The 22,601-nt window shown below is 35.1% G+C and overlaps 1 protein-coding gene across 2 annotated transcripts in view; it reads left to right on the plus strand.

Annotated features, from left to right (window-relative positions):
• SCAMP1 (secretory carrier membrane protein 1) overlaps positions 1-22,601 on the plus strand; it is a 120,830-nt gene that overhangs the window by 55,683 nt on the left and 42,546 nt on the right. For both annotated transcript variants that reach the window (XM_021701935.2, XM_044916931.1), the window contains 4 exons: positions 4,276-4,374; positions 5,995-6,103; positions 8,917-9,045; positions 13,066-13,225. In XM_021701935.2, coding sequence (XP_021557610.1) covers positions 4,276-4,374; positions 5,995-6,103; positions 8,917-9,045; positions 13,066-13,225 — 497 coding nt within the window. The remainder of the gene's footprint in view (positions 1-4,275; positions 4,375-5,994; positions 6,104-8,916; positions 9,046-13,065; positions 13,226-22,601) is intronic.

Consider the following 22,601-nt stretch of genomic DNA (forward strand, 5'->3'; position numbering starts at 1 on the left):
TCTTTTTTTTTTTTTCCCTGTAATGAGCCTTGAGGGATTTATCAGTTTTGTTGATATTGTCATAGAACTGGCTCCTAGATTCATGGATCTGTTCTGTTTTTTTTTTTTTTTTTTTAGTTTCTATATCATTTATTTCTGGTCTAATTTTTATTTCCTTCCTTTTCCTGGGTTTGGGTTTGTTCTTTTTCTACCTCCTTTAGGTGTAAGGTTAGGTCATTTACTTGAGATTTTTCTTGCTTCTTGAGGTAGGCCAGTATTGCTATAAACTTTTCTCTTAGAAATACTTCTGCTGCATCCCAAAGATTTTATTTTATTTTTTTTTGAAAGATTTAATTTCTTTATTTAGAGAGAGAGTGTGTGTGAGCAGGGGTGAAGTGGGGGAGAGAGAGAGGAAGAGAGAGAATCTCAGACTCTCTGGCGAGCATGAAGCCTGACTCGGCTTGATCCAGTGACCCTGAGACCATGACCTGAACTGAAGTCAGGAGTCCTACGCTCAACCAACTGAGCCACCCAGGCACCTAAATGGCGTCTAAAATCCCAAAGATTTTAGACCATTGTGCTTTCCTTTTCTTTGGTTTCCATGCAATTTTTGATTTCTTGGTTTGACCCATTCATTGTTTAATAGCATGTTTATTTAATGTCCATGTATTTGTGCTCTTTCCAGATTTTTTCTTGTAATTTCTAGTTTTATAGCATTGTGGTCAGAAAAGATGCATGGTATGATTTTGATTTTTTTGAATTTGTTTAGAGTTTTTTTGTAGCCTCATATGTGATCTATTCTGGAAAATGTCCAGTGTGCACTTTAATGTGTATTCTGCTCTTTTAGTATGGAATGTTCTGAATATGTCTTAAATCCACCTGGTCTAGTGTGTCATTCAAAGCCATTGTTTCCTTGTTGATTTTCTGTTTGGATGATCTGTCCGTTGATGCAAGTAGGGCGTTAAAGCCCCCTACTATCGCCATTATTGTATTAGTCTTGTTTAGTTCCTTTATATTTGTTAACTGTTTTATGTATTTGGGTGCTCCCATGTTGGGGCATAAATATTTAGAGTTGTTGTATCTTCTTGTTGGATTGTCCCCTTCATTATTACATAGTGTCCTTGTTTGTCTCTTGTAGTCTTTGTTTTAAGTCTGTTTTGTCCAATATAAATATTGCTACTCTGGCTTTTTTTTGGCATTCATTTGCATGATAAATGTTTTTCTGTCCCCTCACTTTCAATCTGCAGGTGTCTTTTGGTCTGAAGTGAGTCTCTTGTAAGTAGCATATACATGGGTCTTATTTGTATATCCACTCTGTCACACTGTGTCTTTTGATTGGAGTATTTAGTCCATTTACATTCAAAGTAATTATTAATAGATACGTGTTTATGCCATTTTGTTACTTGTTTTGTGGTTGTTTCTATAGATTTTCTGATTCTTCTCTTGCTATTTATAGGGACAAGGTTCATTGGCTTTCTTTAGTGATATGTTTGGATCCCGTTCTCTTTAATCTTTGTATATTTATTACTGGGTTTTGATTTGTGGTTACCATTAGGTTTGTATATAACATCTTCTGCATATAGCAGTCTATATTAAGTTGATGGTTGTTTAAGTTTAAACTCATTCTTTACTCTTCTTCCTCCCACCTTTTAGGTGTATAGTGTCATATTTTACATCCTTTTATTTCTTGGATCTCTTCAATGATTTTTACAGAAATATTTATTTTTACTGCTTTTGTGCTTTTTACTTTTCATACTCTCACTTATGGTCTTTCTTTTTCACTCAAAGAGTCCTCTTTAAAATTTCTTATAGGGCTGGTTTAGTGGTCTGTTTTTTGGAGGAAGTCTTTCTCTCTCTTTCTATTCTGAATTATATCCTTACTGGATAGAGCATTCTTGGCTACGGAGTTTTCCCTTTTACCACTTTGAATGTATCATGCCACTCCCTTCTGGCCTGCGAAGTTGCTGCTGAAAAATTCACTTGTAGCCTTAAGGGATTTTCCTTGTATGTAACTGTCTTCTTTTCTCTTGCTTTAAATGTTTTTCCTTTATCCCTACTTTTTGCCATTTTAATTGCTATGTGTCTTGGTGTGGACCTCCTTGGGTTGAATTTTCTGGAGGATCTCTCTGCCTCCTGGATCTGGATATCTGTTACCTTCCCCACATTAGGGAAGTTTTCAGTTATTATTTCTTCAAATAAATTTTCTGCCTCTCTTCTTCTGAGGTCCCTGTAATGTGGATGTTACTGTGCTTGATAGGCTTGTTAGAGTTGCTGAGTTCCCTAATACTATTCTCAATTTATATACTTTTCTTTCCTTTGCTCAACTTGGTTACTTTGTATTACTCTGTCTTCCAGGTATTAATTCATTCCTTGGCTTCATCAAGCCTGCTATTTATTATATGAAGTGTATTTTTAATTTCACTTATTGTGTTCTTTTTTTTTTTTTAAGATTTTATTTATTTAACAGAGAGAGACATAGCGAGAGCAGGAACACAAGCAGGGGGAGTGGGAGAGGGAGAAGCAGGCTTCCCGCAGAGCGGGAAGCCCGATGTGGGACTCGATCCCAGGACCCTGGGATCATGACCTGAGCCGAAGGCAGACACTTAACGACTGAGCCACCCAGGCGCCCTCACTTATTGTGTTCTTGACCTCTGGTTCTTTTTTTATCTCTCTGTTAAGGGTCTCACTGATGTCCTCCACTCTTTTCTCCAGTCCAGTGAGTATCTTTGTGATCATTACTTTAACTTTTCTTTCAGGCATCTTATTTATATCCATTTTGCTTTGGTCTCTAGCTGTGGTTTGGTCCTGTTCTTTCATTTGGGAGATGTTTCTCTGTCTTCTCATTTTGTTTGACTTTCTGTGTATGTTTCTCTGTGTTAGAGAAGTCAGCTACTTACCTTACTCATAACAATAGTAGTCTTTGAAGAAGTATTATAGTGCCCTGTAGTGCAGTGTCCCTGTTCCCCAGGGTGTGTTGCAGGTGCTCTGCTGTTGAGTTCTGGCATCTTCTCCCTTCAGTCCAGTTGTTTGCTGATGCTGTCTTTACCTATTGTGAGTAGCAAGGTGTGCAGTGGTCTACCTGTGAAACAATACCTGCCACTGCTGGAACTGCGGTCCTGCAAAACAAGTGGGTCAGGAGATGTGGTATTGGCAGGGTGGTCTTCTCGGGGAGGGACCCCACAGCACCACAACTCAGGGGAGCATGCCTGGGAAGGGCTGATCTGCCAAAGCACATGTGGTGGGGCTCGGTTTGGTGTAAGCAGGTTAAGTAGCATGTGGCCACCCACACGGTGTTGGTTTCCGCAGGTGGCTGTTATTTATGCTGGGGAGCAGGGGAGGAAAATGTCACCTGCCAGCTTCATTTTTCCTGGAGGGGTCTCCCATGATACCTGTCTTTCCAGGCCCGTGCTCTGAGATGAGCAAATCTCTGTCCTTGTCTGCCTGTGGTATTTTTCGAACTGCTGGTTCTACACTGCATCTGCATAGGCTGTTTTTCATGCTGTCTCTTTAAGATGAGGGACTCTGTTTCCTAACACCTTCTGGGCTCACCCAGAGCTGAGCATGCTGGTTTTTAAAACTCTAGGTTTTAAGTCCTGCTGGTTTTAAGAACTCATGAAATTTCAAAGGCAAATATGGAGATTCATCCTCCAAGTTAGTATGAAGATCTGTCTGCTGCTCTTCTCTGCCGTTGGCTTCTTCTCTGCTGCGGCAGACTGCAGTCCTTTTGCTCCCAGACTGTGTCCTCACCCTTTATACCTCCTTTGGTGTGGAATCTTCCTGCCCTTCACTGTGGAGTGCATTCTGGCAGCCCTTGGGCTGTTTCCTGGGTTATTTCCGCTGCTGTGGGTGTTACCTAGTTGTATCTGTGGGAGGAGCCGAGTTTAGGGTCCTCCTACTCTGCCATCTTCCCGGCCAACCTCTCCTATTAACTTTATGGCCCTGGCACGTACCTTTCTTTGGTGGAAAGAGTTAACAACCTTGATGTAAATTCTTCAGTTTGGCACTATCTGTATTTTACTAAAAAGCAATACTTCAAGGTTTTGTTTTGTGTTTCTACACGTGGTATCCTGGAGGAGAGTGTGTGTGGTGTAGTGGTAGAGGTAGCAGCCAGTTGGAGGGTTGAGGAATGAGTGAGTTTGAGAAAATGGAGATGGAGAGCTGAAGCAGCACTTTACTACACACTAGAGGAGGAAGAGCGTTCCTGGCGTTTTGCTTTTTGTTAGGGTTAGGTCTTTTGAAAGAAGTTAAAATTGGATCTCTGTGTTACATAATTTGTCCTTTTCTTAATCTTCCTAGCCTCCACCAGGCACTGTGAAAATGCCTAATGTACCCAGTACACAACCAGCAATAATGAAACCAACAGAGGAACATCCAGCTTATACACAGATTGCAAAGGTTAGTTCATGTTATGTGTGTAAATTTGTATTGGAAATTACAGTATCAATAACATCTTCAGAATAGAAGAATTCTTTATATGTTGCCTTACTTAATTTTTTTTTTTGCCTTATTTAATTTTTTTTTTAAGATTTTATATATTTATTTATTTGACAGAGACACAGTGAGAGAGGGAACACAAACAGGGGGAGTGGGAGAGGGAGAAGCAGGCTTCCCGCGGAGCAGGGAGCCTGATGCGGGGCTCGATCCCAGGACTCTGGGATCATGACCTGAGCTGAAGGCAGACGCTTAACAGCTGAGCCACCCAGGCACCCCTGCCTTATTTAATTTTTAACTTACTTTTGAGTCTGGGTTAGCTAGTTTGTCAACCCTATAATACAGTTCTTTTTCAGCTTATAATATTTACTTTATACTGTTATTAGCAGTTACTGAATTCATATATCCTCTTGAGGAACAATTTCTTTAGGGAAATTTTTGTTGCCTTTTGTTGGGTTTACTCTTTAATGCACAATGCTATTATAGTACCAATGATAAGATAATATAAACTATTGGAAAAGAGTTGTAATGGCTAAGCAAAGGACAGTGGTAGGAAGTAGCAGGTGGTAAAAATATGAGAATAAAGGAGATGAATAGGATGCCTTGTATTACATAAAGGCAGATGGAGTTACAAACCAGAATTTCTGAATCATATTCTTCTTTCATCTCATTGTCTTCTAAAATAGAAGATACTGTATATTCTTGCATTGGAAACCTTAGGCACCATTCAAACCAATTCTTAAGAGGCAATTCAGTTGTCATTTTCTCACTTTGTCTGTTTTGCCTCAGTTGTTCCCTTTGTTCTTCATTCTCATTTAGGCACAGAGGTCACCTTAATTTTATTTTCCCAATTAGGACTCTAACTACCCTTACTGAGAGAATTTTGTCCTGTTCTAAATGTGCCCAATATTCTCACTGATGGTTTTCATAACCAAAAAAAACCAAAATCAGGGATTCCTAGGTGGCTCAGTCAGTTAAGCATCTGCCTTCAGCTCAGGTCATGATCACAGGGTCCTGGGATCAAGCCCCGCATCAGGCTCCCTGCTCTGTGGGGAGCCTGCTTCTCCCTCTGCCTGCTGCTCCCCCTGCTTGTGCTCTTTCTCTGTCTTTGAAAAATAAATGAATAAAATCTTAAAAACAAAAATCAGTCAAGTATCTCCATGTCTTCTGAAGATGTAACCTAGAGTGAATTCCTGTATTTTTTTTTAAGATTTTATTTATTTATTTGAGAGAGAGAGACAGAGATAGCAACAGAGATAGAGAGATCACGAGTGGGGAGGAGAGGGAGAAGCAGGCTCCCCACTGAGCAGGGAGCCCCATGACCAACTGAGCCACCCAGGCACCCCTGAATTCCTGTATTTTGGCAGAGCATTTGAATTAAGATTCTGACATTGTATGACTCTTGATCTTGGGGTCCTGAGTTTAAGCCTCACATTGGGTGTAGAGATGACTAAAGTAAATAAACTTAAAAAAAAGTTTCTGGCATTGTAGAGGGAGAGAGAGAGTAAAGAGCATAGTCGTGTTACAAGATTTTCTAACTCTGACAACCTATTCATTCACTGATGTTTTGTTTGTTTGTTTAAGGAACATGCCTTGGCCCAAGCTGAGCTTCTTAAGCGCCAAGAAGAACTAGAAAGAAAAGCAGCAGAATTAGATCGTCGAGAACGAGAAATGCAAAATCTCAGTCAACATGGTAGTATCCAAAGAAGTTTATAATAAAAATAACTTAAACACTTTAAATTATGCCTGTGCTAGCTCTAAGTCATTTGGTTTATGGATAAAGCCATGCCATTTTTTCCTGTTCTAGCAAGATCAGACAGGAGATTTCCTACTTGTTACTCTGTAGCTCTCTGATCTTGGCTGATTTGCATAGTCTTTTGATAGATTATAACAGTGTTAGCCTTATCACACAGAAAGTGAATGTGAACATGATAATTTTGGGGTTTGGCCAGGAGCCTTTGATTCTGCACTTGGGCCCTCTTTGAGTCTATTGAAGCTTTAAGAGTGTGCCCTAAATTTGACTCTTACTTTTTTGTTTATTTAGCCCTGTTTCTAATTATGTGCCCCGTCTTCAGAAGTATAACATGCCCGTCAAATCATATAAAAAAATGTGTGGCATGACTTTGGGAAGCCTCGGGTTTCTCAATGATACCAAAGAAATAAGTACTGAATTGATCATTTGCTATGAAATCCATTTAGACTGTGACTACCAAAGGCCACTTCAAGGGCGTTATCTTAGAGAAAAATAGCAGTGTCTGGCTAAGGGGTTAAAGAGCTAGATAAGTCATTGTTACTATGTCTAGGATAGTGATGGAGTGACAGAGCTAGGTCAGCAATAATATACTGAACTATTTCTTCCTTATCTTAGATTGTGTAAGCCTTAGTCGGAGAACAACAAACACCATATGACTTCACTCATATGTGGAGTTTAAGAAACAAAACCAAGAATCATAGGGGGAAAAAGAGAGGCAAACCAACAACAACTGTAGAGAACAAACTGATGGTTACCAGAGGGGAGGTGGGTGGGGTTGGGGGTTAAGGAGGGCACTTGCTGTGATGAGCATCAGGTATTGTATAGAAGTGTTGAACCACTATAATGTACCCCTGAAACTAGTATTAGACTGTATGTTAACTAGGGAATTTAAATAAAAACTAAAAATGAAATTTATATGTTCAAACTGTTAAAAAAAAGTGTGTAAGCCTAGGGCCTTGTGAAGACACATTCATCCTTGGCCATTTTGTTGGCTTGTGACATCAGAGACAACATCTGTAAAAGGAGAAACTAAGGATTTATTTGAGATCAGTGTTTCTGAAATACCTGTAATAAAATCTGTCCTATATCCTTAGTATTGACTAATATAAGTTATTTCTATGGGAGATATTTTAGTAAAGATAGTAATGAAGAGTGAGAAATTAAGAGTTAGACTTTGTAGTATGTTACACATGTAAGTACTTATTATCTATTAACTCATTTAATTATAATTCCCTGAAGGGTGGTATAGTTATTATTCTCTTGTTATTTCTACTCTTAAATTTATTAAGAAATGTAAGATTTTATAGATGTCTTCAGCTTTTACCAAGTCTTCAAGAGTTTAAGGTACCCAACGCCCTCTAGCCAAAAAATTGCTAGGCACCTCTGTTTTCAGATTCTAGTTCTTACTTTGCTATTCTCTGCTCTTCTCAAATAGTATGAGACTTGTATGAGAAATGAATATGAAATTTGGAAAGAATTATAAATAGCGCAGACATGTTGGGAAGAATCAGACATAGGTCATTCTTGTTTTCCAGTAAAATTTTCTCCCCTATATGAAGTACATAAAATTGAATTTTCAAAAATTGTGGCATATAATTTCTAAAATGAGAAGTGGCCTTTAGGTGTTGTGTTTACCTTCTGTTTTTAATGTTTAGACTTCTTGCTTTAATTTTAGTGTTTTTATTGCTCCCCACTTCCCAAGCCCTATTTTCTGTTTCATTTCTTTATAAAGACACATTTTCCCTCCTCATAGTTTGAATTTATTTTTCCTCTAGGTTTTTGAAGGTATTATAATTCCTTAGCTTCCTTCTCCTGTTTCATATTTTCTCCTAGTTTTATGGTTTTCCTACATGGATATTTTGAATATTATTTTTTCAGACTTTGGGATTTCCAGATTTGATTCTTTGGTATTAGTTAACTGTGTGTTTCTTCATGGAGTTAACAGTAGAAAACTCAAAAGATTCAGAAGCTGGTCTTCCCTCTCCACATGGGCTAGGAATTATATTCAAAGACTTAAGATGCTGAAGAGGAAATTGTAGATATTTAAAAACTGCATGACCTTCACATGACAGCCAGACTCTTGGGATTTTGAGAAAGAAGTCTGTTTTTAGGGTAGAGTCACAGGGTATGTCTTTGTGCTCTTTTTTTGTTTCTTGTATCAACTGTACATAAATGGTTCCTGCTAAACATTACATGACACTGTAAAAATATTTTACCATCTAATGTTTTCTAAAGTGAAACTCTGGGGAAAAAACATTTTTTTTAAGATTTATTTTTAAGTAATCTCTACACCCAATGCAGGACTTGAACCCACAGCACTAGATCCAACAGTCACATGGTCTATTGACTGAGCCAGCCATGTGCCCCTACTTTGGGAAAAAATTTTTTTTTTTAAAGATTTGATTTATTTATTTGACAGAGAAAGGGAACACAAGCAGGGGGAGTGGGAGAGGGAGAAGCAGGCTTCCTGCGGAGCAGGGAATCAGGTGTGGGGCTTGATTCCAGGACTCTGGGATTATAACCTGAGCCTAAGGCAGACACTTAACGACTGAGTCATCCAGGCGCCCCCTTTGGGAAAATTTTTAAAAATGCAAAGCTTGGCTTTCAAAGCTGTACAAATATAGGAATGTAGAGATGCAGCATTCGATTTATAAAACATCTATTAAAAGAACAAATAATGTTCTTTATTATGAAACCAAAAATAAGAATAGCACATCTTGGTCCTAATATAATTTTTTTTTTTTAATTTGCAGGCAGAAAAAATAATTGGCCACCTCTCCCTGGCAATTTTCCTGTGGGACCTTGTTTTTATCAGGATTTTTCTGTAGACATTCCTGTAGAATTCCAGAAGACAGTAAAGATTATGTACTACTTGTGGATGTGTGAGTATAAAATAAATTGTATATTCAACAGAGTTTATGTTTTATTGTCAAAAATAAACACGCTTTTTGGAATTCAGATATTAAGGATAGTATCACAAATAGGTTTTTTTGGTATAGCTCTTAATTTTCAGAGTGAAACATATTTAGGTATTGCAAAATTATACTGTATGTGACAATGTAAACTGAGGAAAGCATATATGAAAACTGGCATTCTTTTGAGGAAAGGACTTCTCTGTCACATATATAGTATTTTTTTGAGGAAAAAGGAATAGTTGTAAAATACTATCTAGGTAATACTTATTTTGAAAAAATTATACTAAATGAAGGCTGTTTAAAGCATTATGACTTTTTAAAAGGGCCATAAAATATTACTATAATTTTTCTTAGAGCTTTGAGCACAATTTACTTTTCATTTTCAAGTGGTTGATAAGTACTTTTATTATTGGAAGTCCTAGTTAATGTAGGATATTTTACTAAATAGAACATTAGGACATATATTTAGGCTGTGGTGCTTACGTTGTGTTGAGTATAATTACAGCTCATGTAATAACTAAAGTAAAATGTCAAGCTGTTAACAGTTTGTTCTAGGTACACAGAATTTCCACTTACTCTGTTTCACTTTTATTCCAAACAGTAGTCTCAGCCCCTTTTAATGTTATTATGTTAGTAGGAGAGGTGTAGCTGTCATGACTTCTTACCTGCATAACTGCTGGGTTTAATGGAGATTTTGTAGTGTACATTCTTGATGGAGGAAATTTATGTGTGTTACTGTATAATTGGGGAGCCGTTTTTTCCCTTCCTAAATAAATGAGACAGTTTTCCTCAAAATCTTTTTAGAGCATTCTTCGTATGTGAAGTTACTTTGGAATGTGAGTAGTAATTCCTTATGGATAGTACATTCTTAACTCTTTAGTTTTTCTTTGAGATTTTGTTGTTGAGCTAGTATCTTGCTAAATCGCCAGTGTAGGCAGTATTATATACTTTTAACATTAAAGGTTTTGATTTTATATATGTCATGTAAACAACCCATATATTTTATTTAATCAATATATAATATATGCAGTATATAATAATTATTTTTTAATGGGCAGACCTGGCCTAGCATTTTAAGTTCTTTGACCTAGTGGAAAAACATATTTTGGATGGGGGAGATAGGGGGCTGGAAGAAAATTCTATAAGGAATTTAGTAAATAGAGGTTGAATGGGAAAGGTGATTAATTTTAATTGAATGGTACTTTACTAGTACTAATTGTTTCAAAATAGGTCTGTTTTGTTTTATAAATATATAACTTTCTGCGGTTTTTAGAATATAGTTTTTCTAAATCCTGTTGACAGATCTCTTATTTAAAGTATTTAAAGAGGTCTCAGTATTTAAGGAAGCATTACCTGGAATAAAGTAAGATCTAGTACCAGCTCAGTGATGTTTCTAAATTTCACTTCTTTTAATAAGTCACTTTCAAGAAGTGTCTGCCTGTTAATGATTTCAGAGTTGACGAGTGCTTTCATACTGTAGTAATAATTCTAATGAAAGAGAGTATTTATTGAGGATTTATTTGTGCCAGGCATAGTACTAATCACTTTATATACATGATGTTATTAACTCCTAACTACACTATAAAGCAGGTATATAATATTACCTAAGATAAGGAAACCAAAGCTTAGAGAATTGGAGTAACTTGTTCAAGACTACACAACAATTAGATTGGAGTTGGATAGCTTGACTCCAGAGCCCAGAGTCTAGATTTCCATGTTGTACAACCTACAAAGTACCAAAATGAAGAAGTAATTTGTTTTACACCCAAATAAGATGAAGATATACTTTCAAAGGTACCTTACTTGAAATAAATATTTTACTTATAAAGGAACTGAAGCAATTAGAACTATCACTGTGAAATGAATCTTAACCTCTTTGAGTATATTCTTAAAAAAAAAGGGAAAACAAGCCATTTAAAGATCAATTAGTGAAGAAGATAATTCCTGTTTAAAATCTGTTTATGTTAGGTGTCTGTGTTATAATGCAGAGCTTATCAAGAAGAATATTGTAGTGATAGTTGCAAATTTAGGTCCACTAATAACAGATTTAAGTGCTTAATAAAGCATATGGAAATTTTCTATGAAGTTGAATCACTCAACTTAAAAACTTACAAATCATGTAAACAAAATATCCTAAAAGTTTCTTTAGTGTTATATGTACACCTAGAATCCACCAAGTGGATTGGAAAGGGTTGAAATTAGCAACATAGAATCATGTGTTTCACATTACCTTGCCTTTCTATATATTTTTTGATTTGTTTAGTAAGTAGGCCTGGACATTTTACTTTTCTTTGGGGTACAAATAAATGACTTGTTGATCGTGGTTTTTGGTTACTCTGAAAACATTTAGAAAGAAATTTTAATAGATTACACAAAATTAAATTGAAATTTTTATCAATAATTGGAAGAATTTTTAATGAAATTTAAATACACATATCCATATTTTCTTAGGCAAATTAGGAGATAAACCTTTAAAAATTCTCTTAAGGCTGAAATTTGAATTGTAATGTGAATATATAAAACTTTTTTAGGCAGTTGGATGATATTTAATGTTAAAAAATAATAACTTTGTATTTCACGGTCTTTTGGAATCTGTTTTTAAGCCATTGACAAAAACTTTTATTTTGAGACAGAAGATTGTGAGTAAATTTATTAGTAAGCTAGCTTTTGTGAGAGTTAGAAATCCTAATGGTAACAAAGTTAATAAGAAAGAGTCTTCTTTGTGTAATAGAATGGAATGGAGTTTTAAACGTGGAAGAGCTCCTGTATTTCTATAGCTGAAAAATTGAAATGTAGAGGTTGATTAGCTCAATAGTATGTCTCTATAACCCAGGTGTTTTCACTCTTCCTCTGGTGCCCTTTTCTTACTCTAGAGTTTGTATATTTAGCTAGTCATTAAAGCAAATTTAAAGGCACCCTATAATGTATGTCTTTATCTTATTTTGTTAATTACTATTTTTATTTAGTAAGTTGAAAAGATTTTAAAGTTTTTAAGGTAAGTTGAGATTTTTGTATTTGGATTTACTAGGTTTTTCATTTATTTTTAATTCAAGTAGTAGTTTGTTGGTATATTTTTCTTGTATTAATTTACAATGAACATTATTTTAACTTTTGAAAAAATATTTCTTTTAATTCAGCCTGTGAATAAACTTTTTAAAAATCCAATAAAAAGTTATTAATTATAATGGGTAAATGTAGTTCTTTAGGATCAAAGTATAGTTAGATGGTACTCAGATTTTTTGTTTTAGGTCTTTCTGTATATGTAATTATTAACAACATATGAAGAGTTTTCCATTAACTATGTTAATTAAAAGAAAGGTTTGCCACAGCAGCTGAAATTCATTATTTCCTTTCTTTAAAAGTAAGTTTAATCCTTTACCAAAACACCGTATTTATCCCAGCACTTTAAAAAATGATAACACTATGAAGATGAATAATCCTGAGAGATTGACTATACAGTCCCTGAAATTGCTACTGTATTGGTATTTTTAGTTCAGTGATTCTAATTAATTGCTTAAAAATGTTACAGTGAGATTGTACAGGGCACTTCTCCAGTTTTCTTCTCCTTGTATAGTCTACTCTGGGAGGAGTCTGCAGGCCTACTCTGTAAAAATGTAATTCAGAGTGTAGGATCTTTCTCCTCCAAAGTCCTGGTTCTTTCCCTGGCAGGGCCTTGGATCAGGAGGCATATCAAGTGTTTCCTTCTCAAGGAAGAATCCCTTAAGGCAGTGCTTCTCTGGTAATTGCCCATTAGGAGAGGGCCAGAAGAATTGTTCCCAAACAGTACATATATTAGGACTCTTTTTCCTGTATATACTGTTTTCAAATCAAATGTGTAAGAAACAGCAATGTTTTTTGAAAGATCCTAACTGGAAACAAGGGGTGGAATACATTTGCTCTAAGGAAGAATTTTTTCATTTACAGTTTTTGTTGAATGAATTCATAAATTGAATGTAAACATTTCTATTTTGTTTTTTGATTCCACAGTCCACGCTGTAACACTCTTTCTAAATATCTTCGGATGCTTGGCTTGGTTTTGTGTTGATCCTACAAGAGGGGTTGATTTTGGATTGAGTATCCTGTGGTTCTTGCTTTTTACTCCTTGTTCATTTGTCTGTTGGTACAGACCACTTTACGGAGCTTTCAGGTAAAATGTGTGTACTTTGAAATATACTCTTTAAAACCTGTGAAGTAAATAATTGGTAATTAACCTTAAGGGGAAAATTGACACATTTTCACTAAAATTTTTTATTATTGTGTAACATATATTCTGATAAATTCATATGTAACATGCCTTTGTAGTAATTAGGTTTTGTAAGTCACAAAATCTCATTCTTTTCTCCCACTTGAGAAGATCAAACATGAAAATAGAGAAATGACAATAGTCTTATATCTTAATATTTGTAGTATATTATATTTCATATCATACACTTGACAGTAAAGAAAATTTTGCTCTTCATTCCCCTTCAAAAAAAAAAATCACAAATGGTGATTAAAGTCTAATTCTTAAATGAACCTCAGTCAGGTCAGTATACCTATGATATTTGAAGTGAGTCATTTTTACCTAGCAAGGTAATTATTTTCTATGTAAATTCATTTTTAGCTTTTCAAAAGTTCTCACATTTGAGAACCATTAAGATTATAAGTTTAAACTATTTTGCATGATATATTTTAATCAGTGGTTAGGATTAATATTTCCTAAATGCATGTTCTGTGAGGTATTAATAAATGTCAAAAAAGGGACTCATTAACTTAGGTTTGGGAAAAGCTGGATAATAAAGTTAAATTTCTTCACTTCAGGATTTCTTAGATTCTTTTAAGAGTCTAGTGTGATTTGTGATTTGACTATGAAACCATTATTTTTTTGTGGAACACCTTGTTGAACTATTGCTTTAAGAAATAAATGTTGGGAAGTGCTGATTTAGATAATAGTTCTCTATGACTCCATATATTCAACAGTTATCAACTTATTTTTGAGTAAACTTGTTTGTGAGTAATGAACTTTTTTCAGCTCTCATGAGTGAGGGGGGGCAGCATTACTAGGAAACAGGTATGTATTGTGCAGATGTTAATATTGGGAAAATTAGAGGGCCACATTCAGTTGTTATTGTTGTTTTTTCCATTTCAACATAGAATTTCTTTGATTAACCACAGTGTATATTCCTTCATTGTGGAATTAGAAACCCAGATATGTAAACAGATTAAAAAAAAAAAACCCAGAAGGAAAAGGAACAAGATGAGGGAATTTGGGGAGAAAAGGGGTCATTCAACAGAAAACTAAATTGGTTAGAATTGGAATGAAGGGAAGAAAATGGATGGAAGGAGGAAAAGGAGGAAAGAATCTTTGGATATATTAGAATATGGAGGTTAGTTATCAAGGAATGGGGAGAGGTGCCTCCTTTGTATGTGGCTTGGAGAGGAATAAAAAGGACCTATTTACTCTTTCCATGACCTAGGAAGAGAGTTACTGCTGCTCTTTTCCTTGTTATCTAAGCCTGGCTCACAAGGTTTTTTAATTTTTTGACACTTGGCTTTGGCTTCTGCCTGCCTACTTCCATCATGTTACTAATATATTTGTAATGATGCCTGTGGGTAGGAATAGGGTTGTTTTTGAGACTTTAAAAGTGACATGAGGAGGTCCCTGGGTGGCTCAGTTGGTTAAGTGTCTGTCTTCAGCTCAGGTCATGATCTTGGGATCGTGGGATTGAGCCCTACATTGGGCTACCTGCTGGGTGGGGAGCCTGCTTCTCTCTCTGCATCTACCCCTCCCCCTCCCCCTGCTCGTGGGTGCGCACTCTCTCTCTAACATGCTCTCTTTTTAAATAAACAAATAAATAAATAAAATCTTTAAAAAAAAAAATAAAAAGTGACACGAGACTAATGACTTTGGATTTTAAACCTTCTATGACTAATGTAGCCAAAACAAACTACTAAAAACCAGCTTTCTGCCTTTTATTACTTGAAGTCACTTGCTTCCTTTTATTTCCTTTCTTTGCCAGTTGAAATAAAAATGCTTTGTGGAACATTTTTACTTCTGTCATTATTAATCTGTAAGGCTAAGTTCTTAGCTGCATCTCAGTCCTTTAGAGTTTATCCCAAATGTGTTAATTATCTGGGTTTCCCTGTTCAGAGCAGAACTGAGAGGAATAATATTTAATGGGTAAAGTTGAAATTAAAGTATTTTACCTCATTACTATACCTTCTCAGTATGTAACTTCGGCATTTCTTTCATCCACATTGCCACGTGTCTTTCCTGCTGTATCTGGTAGTTTGTTAAACCTGTATTGATGGCTCAAACAGATACATTGGATGTGATTCTTGATATTAAATAGCTTTAAATAGACTTAATCACATAAATGCTTTATTTTAGATCAGTTTTGATAGGGATTACTGCCTTTGAGAAAGGAAAGAATCAGGATACGCAGTGTTTCATATTTTGTTTCAAGACTGATGATTAAGAAATGAAAACAAGCTTCTGGACATACTTTGTAAGTCAGTAGAAAATGGGTAGCTAAAACCTTTTAGGTCAGGTTCCTGGGTTTCTTGAGAGAAGTTGTTATTGAAAGCATTTAGTTGTTATTAATCAGATGCTGCAGTGAAGCTAATATGCTTTTTAAAAGTTTTCAGGTTTGGGCGCCTGGGTGGCTCAGTTGGTTAAGCGACTGCCTTCAGCTCAGGTCATGATCCTGGAGTCCCGGGATCGAGTGCCACATCAGGCTCCCTGCTCAGCGGGGAGTCTGCTTCTCCCTCTGACCCTCCCCCCCTCATCCTCTCTCTCTCATTCTCTCTCTCAAATAAAATCTTTAAACAAAAAAATTAAAAGTTTTCAGGTTTTTTTTGGTTTTGTTTTAAGATTCACTTATTTATTTTAGAGCAAGAGTGCACAAGCAGAGGGAAGGGCAGAGGGAGAGAGGCAGCCACCTAGGTGCCCCTAAAAGTTTTCAGGTTTTACTCTTCTCTGGCTAATGGTATATTTGCCTCTTCTGCTATAAGATTATTTAAATATCTCCTGAATTTTATTTCTCAGGTTTCCCCCTAGAAGTGAAGAAGAGACTAGTAAGCAATAAGGCGCACCTTGGGTGGCTCAGTTGGTTAAGTGTCTGACTCTTGATACTGGCTCAGATCATGATCTCAGGGTTGTGAGATCAAGCCCTGCCTCCAGCTCACAGCTCACTCCCTGGGCATGGAGCTTGCTTAAAATTTTTTTCTCTCCCTCTCCCTCTGCCCTCCCCCCATTTAAAAAAAGGAATAGTAAGCAGTAAGAAAAACATGGCATGGATTGATTTTAGAATAAACTAGTCATTGCAAGCACAGAAGTTAGAGAGGGGCATTAGGTTTGAGAATGTGATCAGATTTTTCTTTTTTTAGTTGTTCAGTGAATTTATTTTTTTCTTGTGTATGGTGGTAATTTCAAGTTTCTAGAGTAGCTGTTAGCTTTGTGGTGGAGTGCTAAAAATAACTAGACATATAAGGAAGCCTTTATTTCTAGAATGCAATAGAAACGTACCTTAGTCATTTGGAGTTGCATTTTTAATTGCCATATGTGGTTTATCTCTTTGCCTCTGGCTCACAGGGTAAAAGTAAATAAATTCAGTATTCAAATTCCTTTTTGAAGGTTAACAGTTAACTTTGTTATCAAGAATTTGTTGTAATTTGCTTAATAATATGGCTGAATAAACCTTTTTTTAACTCTAATCTGAGAAGAAAAATATAATTGTTTTAACTGAATTATACAATGCCTTTTTAGATTGAATTAAAGTATTTGGTAATACTTTTAAAGCCCAGTGGAAAATTTAAATCTACATTTAAGTGATTGTATCTAGTAATCACATATAACACATAATAATGATAATTACACATAATTTTAAAATGTGATAAAGGTAGAATATTTAGCAGTAATCATTTTTTAATTAGTTATTATGCATGAGAAGTTGGTTTTCCAGTGTCATCTGGGTTTCTGTTTCAGTATTTTATTTGCATGCTCATTATTGAGTTCACTGGATTCTTGCAGGGGGATATAAATATTAAGATAAATAACTTATATTTTCCAGCTACTTTACAATAATGAAGTATCCTAAGGTTAAATGAATCACTCATTGAATAATGACCATATACTAAGCTGGAGATACAAAGAAGACATGGTACTTGTCCTTAGAAATGTATAATAGAACTGATTTGAAAGTAGGCATTTCGGAAGCTTTGGCTAGTAAAATTTATATATAAAAATTGGATGGTATTCAAACACCCCCAGAATATTTGAATTCCAAAGGAATTTAATATTGGTGACATACCTTGTGTTATATCTCAAGATATAAGATCAATTATCTTCAAATTAGTCTTCTTGGATTACTTTTTGAGGATTTCAGTTTTTGATAAATATTTTTCTCTGAAATCGGTGGGGGGGGGATCTCTGTTTTTATTGGCACCATTGAAATATCAGAATGTTCATGAAAAAGATGGTTTCAAACTGTGTAAAATACTGTACTGTATGACTCATCTTAGTTTTCCACCAAGAAACTGGTTTTACTGTAATACTTACAGGACTTTGTCCTTCATAAGGTTATCCCTCCATCTGAATCTGAAGGTCAATGTAGAGAAGTTTCAGGTATATGTGCTTTTAAAAGTTAAGTTTAATAGCTATCAAAATTAAATCTGGACTTGTCATTTTGTCATTTACATATTTTAAAAAGATAGTAACTTTGATCTTAATTTTATGCTTCCGCAAATGACTAAGCATTATGTAAATACTTTAAGATAATAGGTCATTATTAATGAGGTAGTGTTTTGTTGAAAAAGCTTACTTATTGGAAATATACTGAAAAAGGGTAAGAATCCTGGCTTCTCTGCTTAAAACTATTGAGCTCCTAGGAAAATGCAGTATAAAACTTTAGTGCCTCAGTTTGTTGAATGTAAATGGGATAATATTTGCAGAGTTGATAAAAGGATTAGAGATAATATATGCAAAATACTAGGTTTTATAGGTTGTCAATAAATGGTAGCTGGAATTAATGTTTTATTTTTGTGTTAGGTTTTATTATTTACTTTTGACCCATAAAACTGTTCCTTGTAATAAATCATATTTTGCTACTTTTCATTGTCCTCTGGTGCCTCAGTCTGAGCTAGAGGAAATCATAATTTATACTAGGGTGTATGTAGGTCCTTGTGTTGAGAGATAAAAATAAACTTAAAAAAAACCTAGTATGACAATCTAGTCTTTTAATTGGAGTTTTTTGTTTATATTTAATATAATTACTTATTTACATGGATTTATATCTGCCTTCTATTTTTTTGAAGAGGAATAATTCTTATATTGTGAAAAATTTCAGAAAAATAGCAAAGTTGAAAGAATTTTACAGGGGCGCCTGGGTGGCTCAGTTGGTTAAGCGACTGCCTTCGGCTCAGGTCATGATCCCGGAGTCCCTGGATCGAGTCCCACATCGGGCTCCCTGCTCGGCGGGGAGTCTGCTTCTCCCTCTGACCCTCCCCCCTCTCACGTGCTCTCTCTCATTCTCTCTCACACAAATAAATGAATAAAATCTTTAAAAAAAAAAAAAAAAAAAAAGAAAGAATTTTACATTGAACACCATATATACACCATCTAGATTCTGTCACTAACATATGGATGCATTACAGGGTAAATTGTAGACATTAGTAACTAAGTATTTGTTTACAGTTTTGGTTTGTTCTTGTGTGTGTTTTTTTTTTTTAATGTAAAATCTGAATTCACAAACACTATCAAGATACAGTACATTATTACCTCACCCAAGAAAATTTCTCAGGGCCCCTTTACTTGAATCCCCTTTCCCACTCCTCCAGAGGCTACCGTAAATTGTTTTTTTTTTTTGTCATTGAAGGTTTTTTTTTAATTTAAATTCAATTAATTAACTATAATGTATTACTGGTTTCAGAGATACAGGACTGTGATTCATCAGTTTTATATAATAACCAGTGCTCATTACATCTCGTGCCCTCCTTAATGTCTGTCACCCAGTTACTCCCTCCCCTCCAGCATCCCTTAGTTTGTTTCCTATGATTAAGTCTCTTATGGTTTGTCTCCCTCTCTGGTTTCGTCTTGTTTTATTTTTTCCTCTCTTCCCCTATGATACTCTGTTTTGTTTCTTATATTCCACATATGAGTGAGATCATATGATAAAAGACATCCCTCTTAGAGTTCTTGTTCATCTCCCCTCATTTGAACTGGCTGGTTTCTATATTATGCTGTATTTTCTTTTCTTTGTCTTCAGTATTATATTCCTATACCAGGGTCCTGTCTCACATCTTTCCATCTGTCTCTTTCTCCCTGTTTCCCTCTCCCTCCCCCTCTCTCTCTGTCTGTCTCTTTTTCTATTTACTCTGTTATTATTAGTTTTTTTTTTGGCCTAGTACATCTTCATCAGAGAAAAGGGTATAAGAAAGAGTGTTCTTTTTTGAGTCTTAGCACTTCTGGAAGTGCTTATTTATTACCACACATTCCGCTTATAGTTTGATTGGATATAGGTTGGAAATTATAGCCCTCAGAATTTTGAAAGCATCATTCTCTTGGCTTTTAGTATCATTATTTCTGTCAAGAAATCTGATACCGTTCTCATTGTTAATCTTTTCATGCGGTTCATTTTCTTTTTTCCTTTTCTTGGAAGTGTCTAAGATTTTCTCTTTATCCCTGGTATGCTGAAACTTAATGAAAATGGGTCTTGGTGAAGGTATCTTTTTCATTTATTACACTGGTCACTCTCTGAACCCCTTTACTCCTTAAATTCTGGGAACATTTATTGTATGGTTTCATTGATTATTTTTTTCCTTTCTGTTTTCTTTGTGTTCTTTTTAATAAAATACCTTGTTAATCAAATATTGGGAATCTAATGTTCTTATCTTTTTTCTTGTATTTTCCATCCTTTTGTCTTATTCTGTTTTCTAGAAGTTTTTTTAAGAATCAAGATGACATTAATCTTCTGAATACCAACACTGAAAACTAGAAGACAGTTTAATAGTGCTGTTAATTTGAAGGAAATATAATTTCTAAGCTGGAATTACATAAACTATCAAATTAACGGTCAGATAAGATGGACAACAGAATTTCACAAAGTATGCCTTTCCTGTATCATTTCTCAAGACTCTACTAGAATAGATGATCCCTGCCAAAATGAGAGAGTAAACCATGAAAAAGGAAAACATGGGGTCCAGAAAACAGGATTTCTAGTACAAGAGAGAGGTCTAGTTTATTCCCAAGATAAAGTTGAAGAGAGGTCTCAAGATAGAAGTTGGTGGCCATCCCTGGGCTTTATCAATTCAGATTTGAGCTGATCAGAAGATTTTAAGAGAAACATTTTCAAGAAGATAAGATTGATAGAATTTTTAATAAATTTGAATGTGTTAAGAGCAGATTTTCACAAATTAAGGGGAGATTAGTGATCAATTACTGATGAGTATGTATATATATATAAAAAAGATGTAACTCTAGGAAAATCTAGAATGGCTGTGCAGAGTAGAAATTTATATTTCTTGTCTCAGCTGTGAATAACATTTACATAGTCATAAAAAGTGAGCAGTACTACTCATCTGACCAAAATTATAGCTGTATTTGGAAGATGGAAACAAAGTGTCTCTGTGCAGGGTGGGGCTAGAGGTAGGGAAGAAGGATTTAAAGGAAAGCAAAATCCTTATTTCTGGAATAGTAAGTTGCTATTTAATGTTCAAAAGAAAAATCAGGTAGTAGTAATATAAATACAATGCTCAAGGTTGTGGAGATAAGTATCCAAATAGTTAAGAATTAAAAATGGTTACATCTGAAGAATGGCAATGGATTGTGTAAGAATTGTGGGTGGAAGATAACTCATTTTTTGAAATAACCATGTAGACTTTTTGACTCTTTAAACTATTACACATATAACCTCAAATTATAAAAAAAAAAACTTAAAAAAATATGCACTATGAAGTGAATTGAAGTTCTTTGAGTGTGAGTAGGACTTTGAGTAGCCTTTGTAAAGTAGAATGATATAGCTGAACCATTCCATTCACATGCTGCCTCTGTTGGTAGGTATTTTTGTTTTGTTTTTCTCTTGCAGTGATTTATTTTCCTTAGAAACAAATGTTTCAGAGTGCTGTTATTTTACTCTCTAACATGCGATTAATCGGGCTACTGTTGTTATCAGAGTTGTGTGAAAAGGAGACTGGGTATCCTCAGACTATGAATGTTCACTTAATTTCTGTTTTTGGTATGACTGAGGTTCTGGTGTCTTGGTTTCAGATTCTGGTGTCTTGGTTTCAGATTCCCTTTGGTTCAGTTTCTCCAGGAGGTAGGTGTCCAGTCTTCTGCCTTGGTTATAGAATGGCATTTGCCCTCAGAATGGGGGGCAAGGATCTGAAGTCAGATTGCTTTTTATATAGACTTTCAGCCAGTCTTCGGGTCTTTACCCCTGCTTGCATGTTACTTTGTAGAGATAGCTTTTGTTTCTAATTTTTTAGGTTTTCTTAGGTTAACAGTTTTTCAGACAGTTTGTTTCTTAACTTTCTCTATTGTTGATTTGAATTTCAGTTTTGTTTGTTGATCAGTTACTACTTGCCTGTCTCCTTTCCAGCTTACAAAATTTTGTTACCATCATCTTCTCTTTGTTTTTGTTTCTGTGGTTTTATACATTAAAAAAAAAAACCCAGAAACAAAATTATTTACTGTCATTTTAGTGGCACTTTGGGAGAGAGTAGAGGTAAACTTGTCTGTTTAACTGGAGATCGAGGTATATTTTATTTTTAATTTTTTATTAATGGATTTTATTTTTTAGAGCAATTTTAAGTTAACCAAATTGGGAATAAGGTGCAGAGATTTCCCATATACCTCTTGCTCCCACATATGCATAGCTGTCTCTGTTACCTGTATCACCATTAGAGTGGTACATTTGTTAAAATTGATAGACCGACATTGACACATTATTATCACTTGAAGACTGTATTTCATATTAGGGTTCACTCTTGATGTTGTCCCTTTTAGAGTTTGAATAAATAGAATAACATATGTATCCACTATGTATATAGTTTCATACAGAGTAATTTCTCTGCCATAAAAATCCTATGTGTTTTGCCTTTTCATCCTTTCCTCTCCACCAACCCCTGGCAACTACTGATCTTTTTATTATCTCCATCGTTTTGTCTTCTCCAGAAGGTCCTGTTGTTGGAGTCATGCAGTATGTAGACTTTTCATATTGGCCTCTTTTAGAAATGTCATCTGTGTCTTTTCATGGCTTGATAACTGATTTCTTTTTAGTGTTGAATGAGATTCCTTTGGATGCACGACGGCTTATTTACTCATTCAGTTACTGAAAGGCATCTTCATTGCTTTGTTCTTTTTGGCAATTATGAATAAAATTGCTGTCAACATTTGTGTGCAGGTTTTTGTGTTGATATAAGTTTTCAACTCCTTCAAGTAAGGAAATCTATGGAGAAGTTGGGAAGAACTGACATCTAGACAGTATTGACTCTTCTATCCATGAACATGGACTATATCTCCATTTATTTCCTTGATTTCTCTTATC

The sequence above is a fragment of the Neomonachus schauinslandi genome, chromosome 7 (assembly GCF_002201575.2).
Source record: "Neomonachus schauinslandi chromosome 7, ASM220157v2, whole genome shotgun sequence".
In the NCBI taxonomy this organism is placed as follows: Eukaryota; Metazoa; Chordata; class Mammalia; order Carnivora; family Phocidae; genus Neomonachus; species Neomonachus schauinslandi.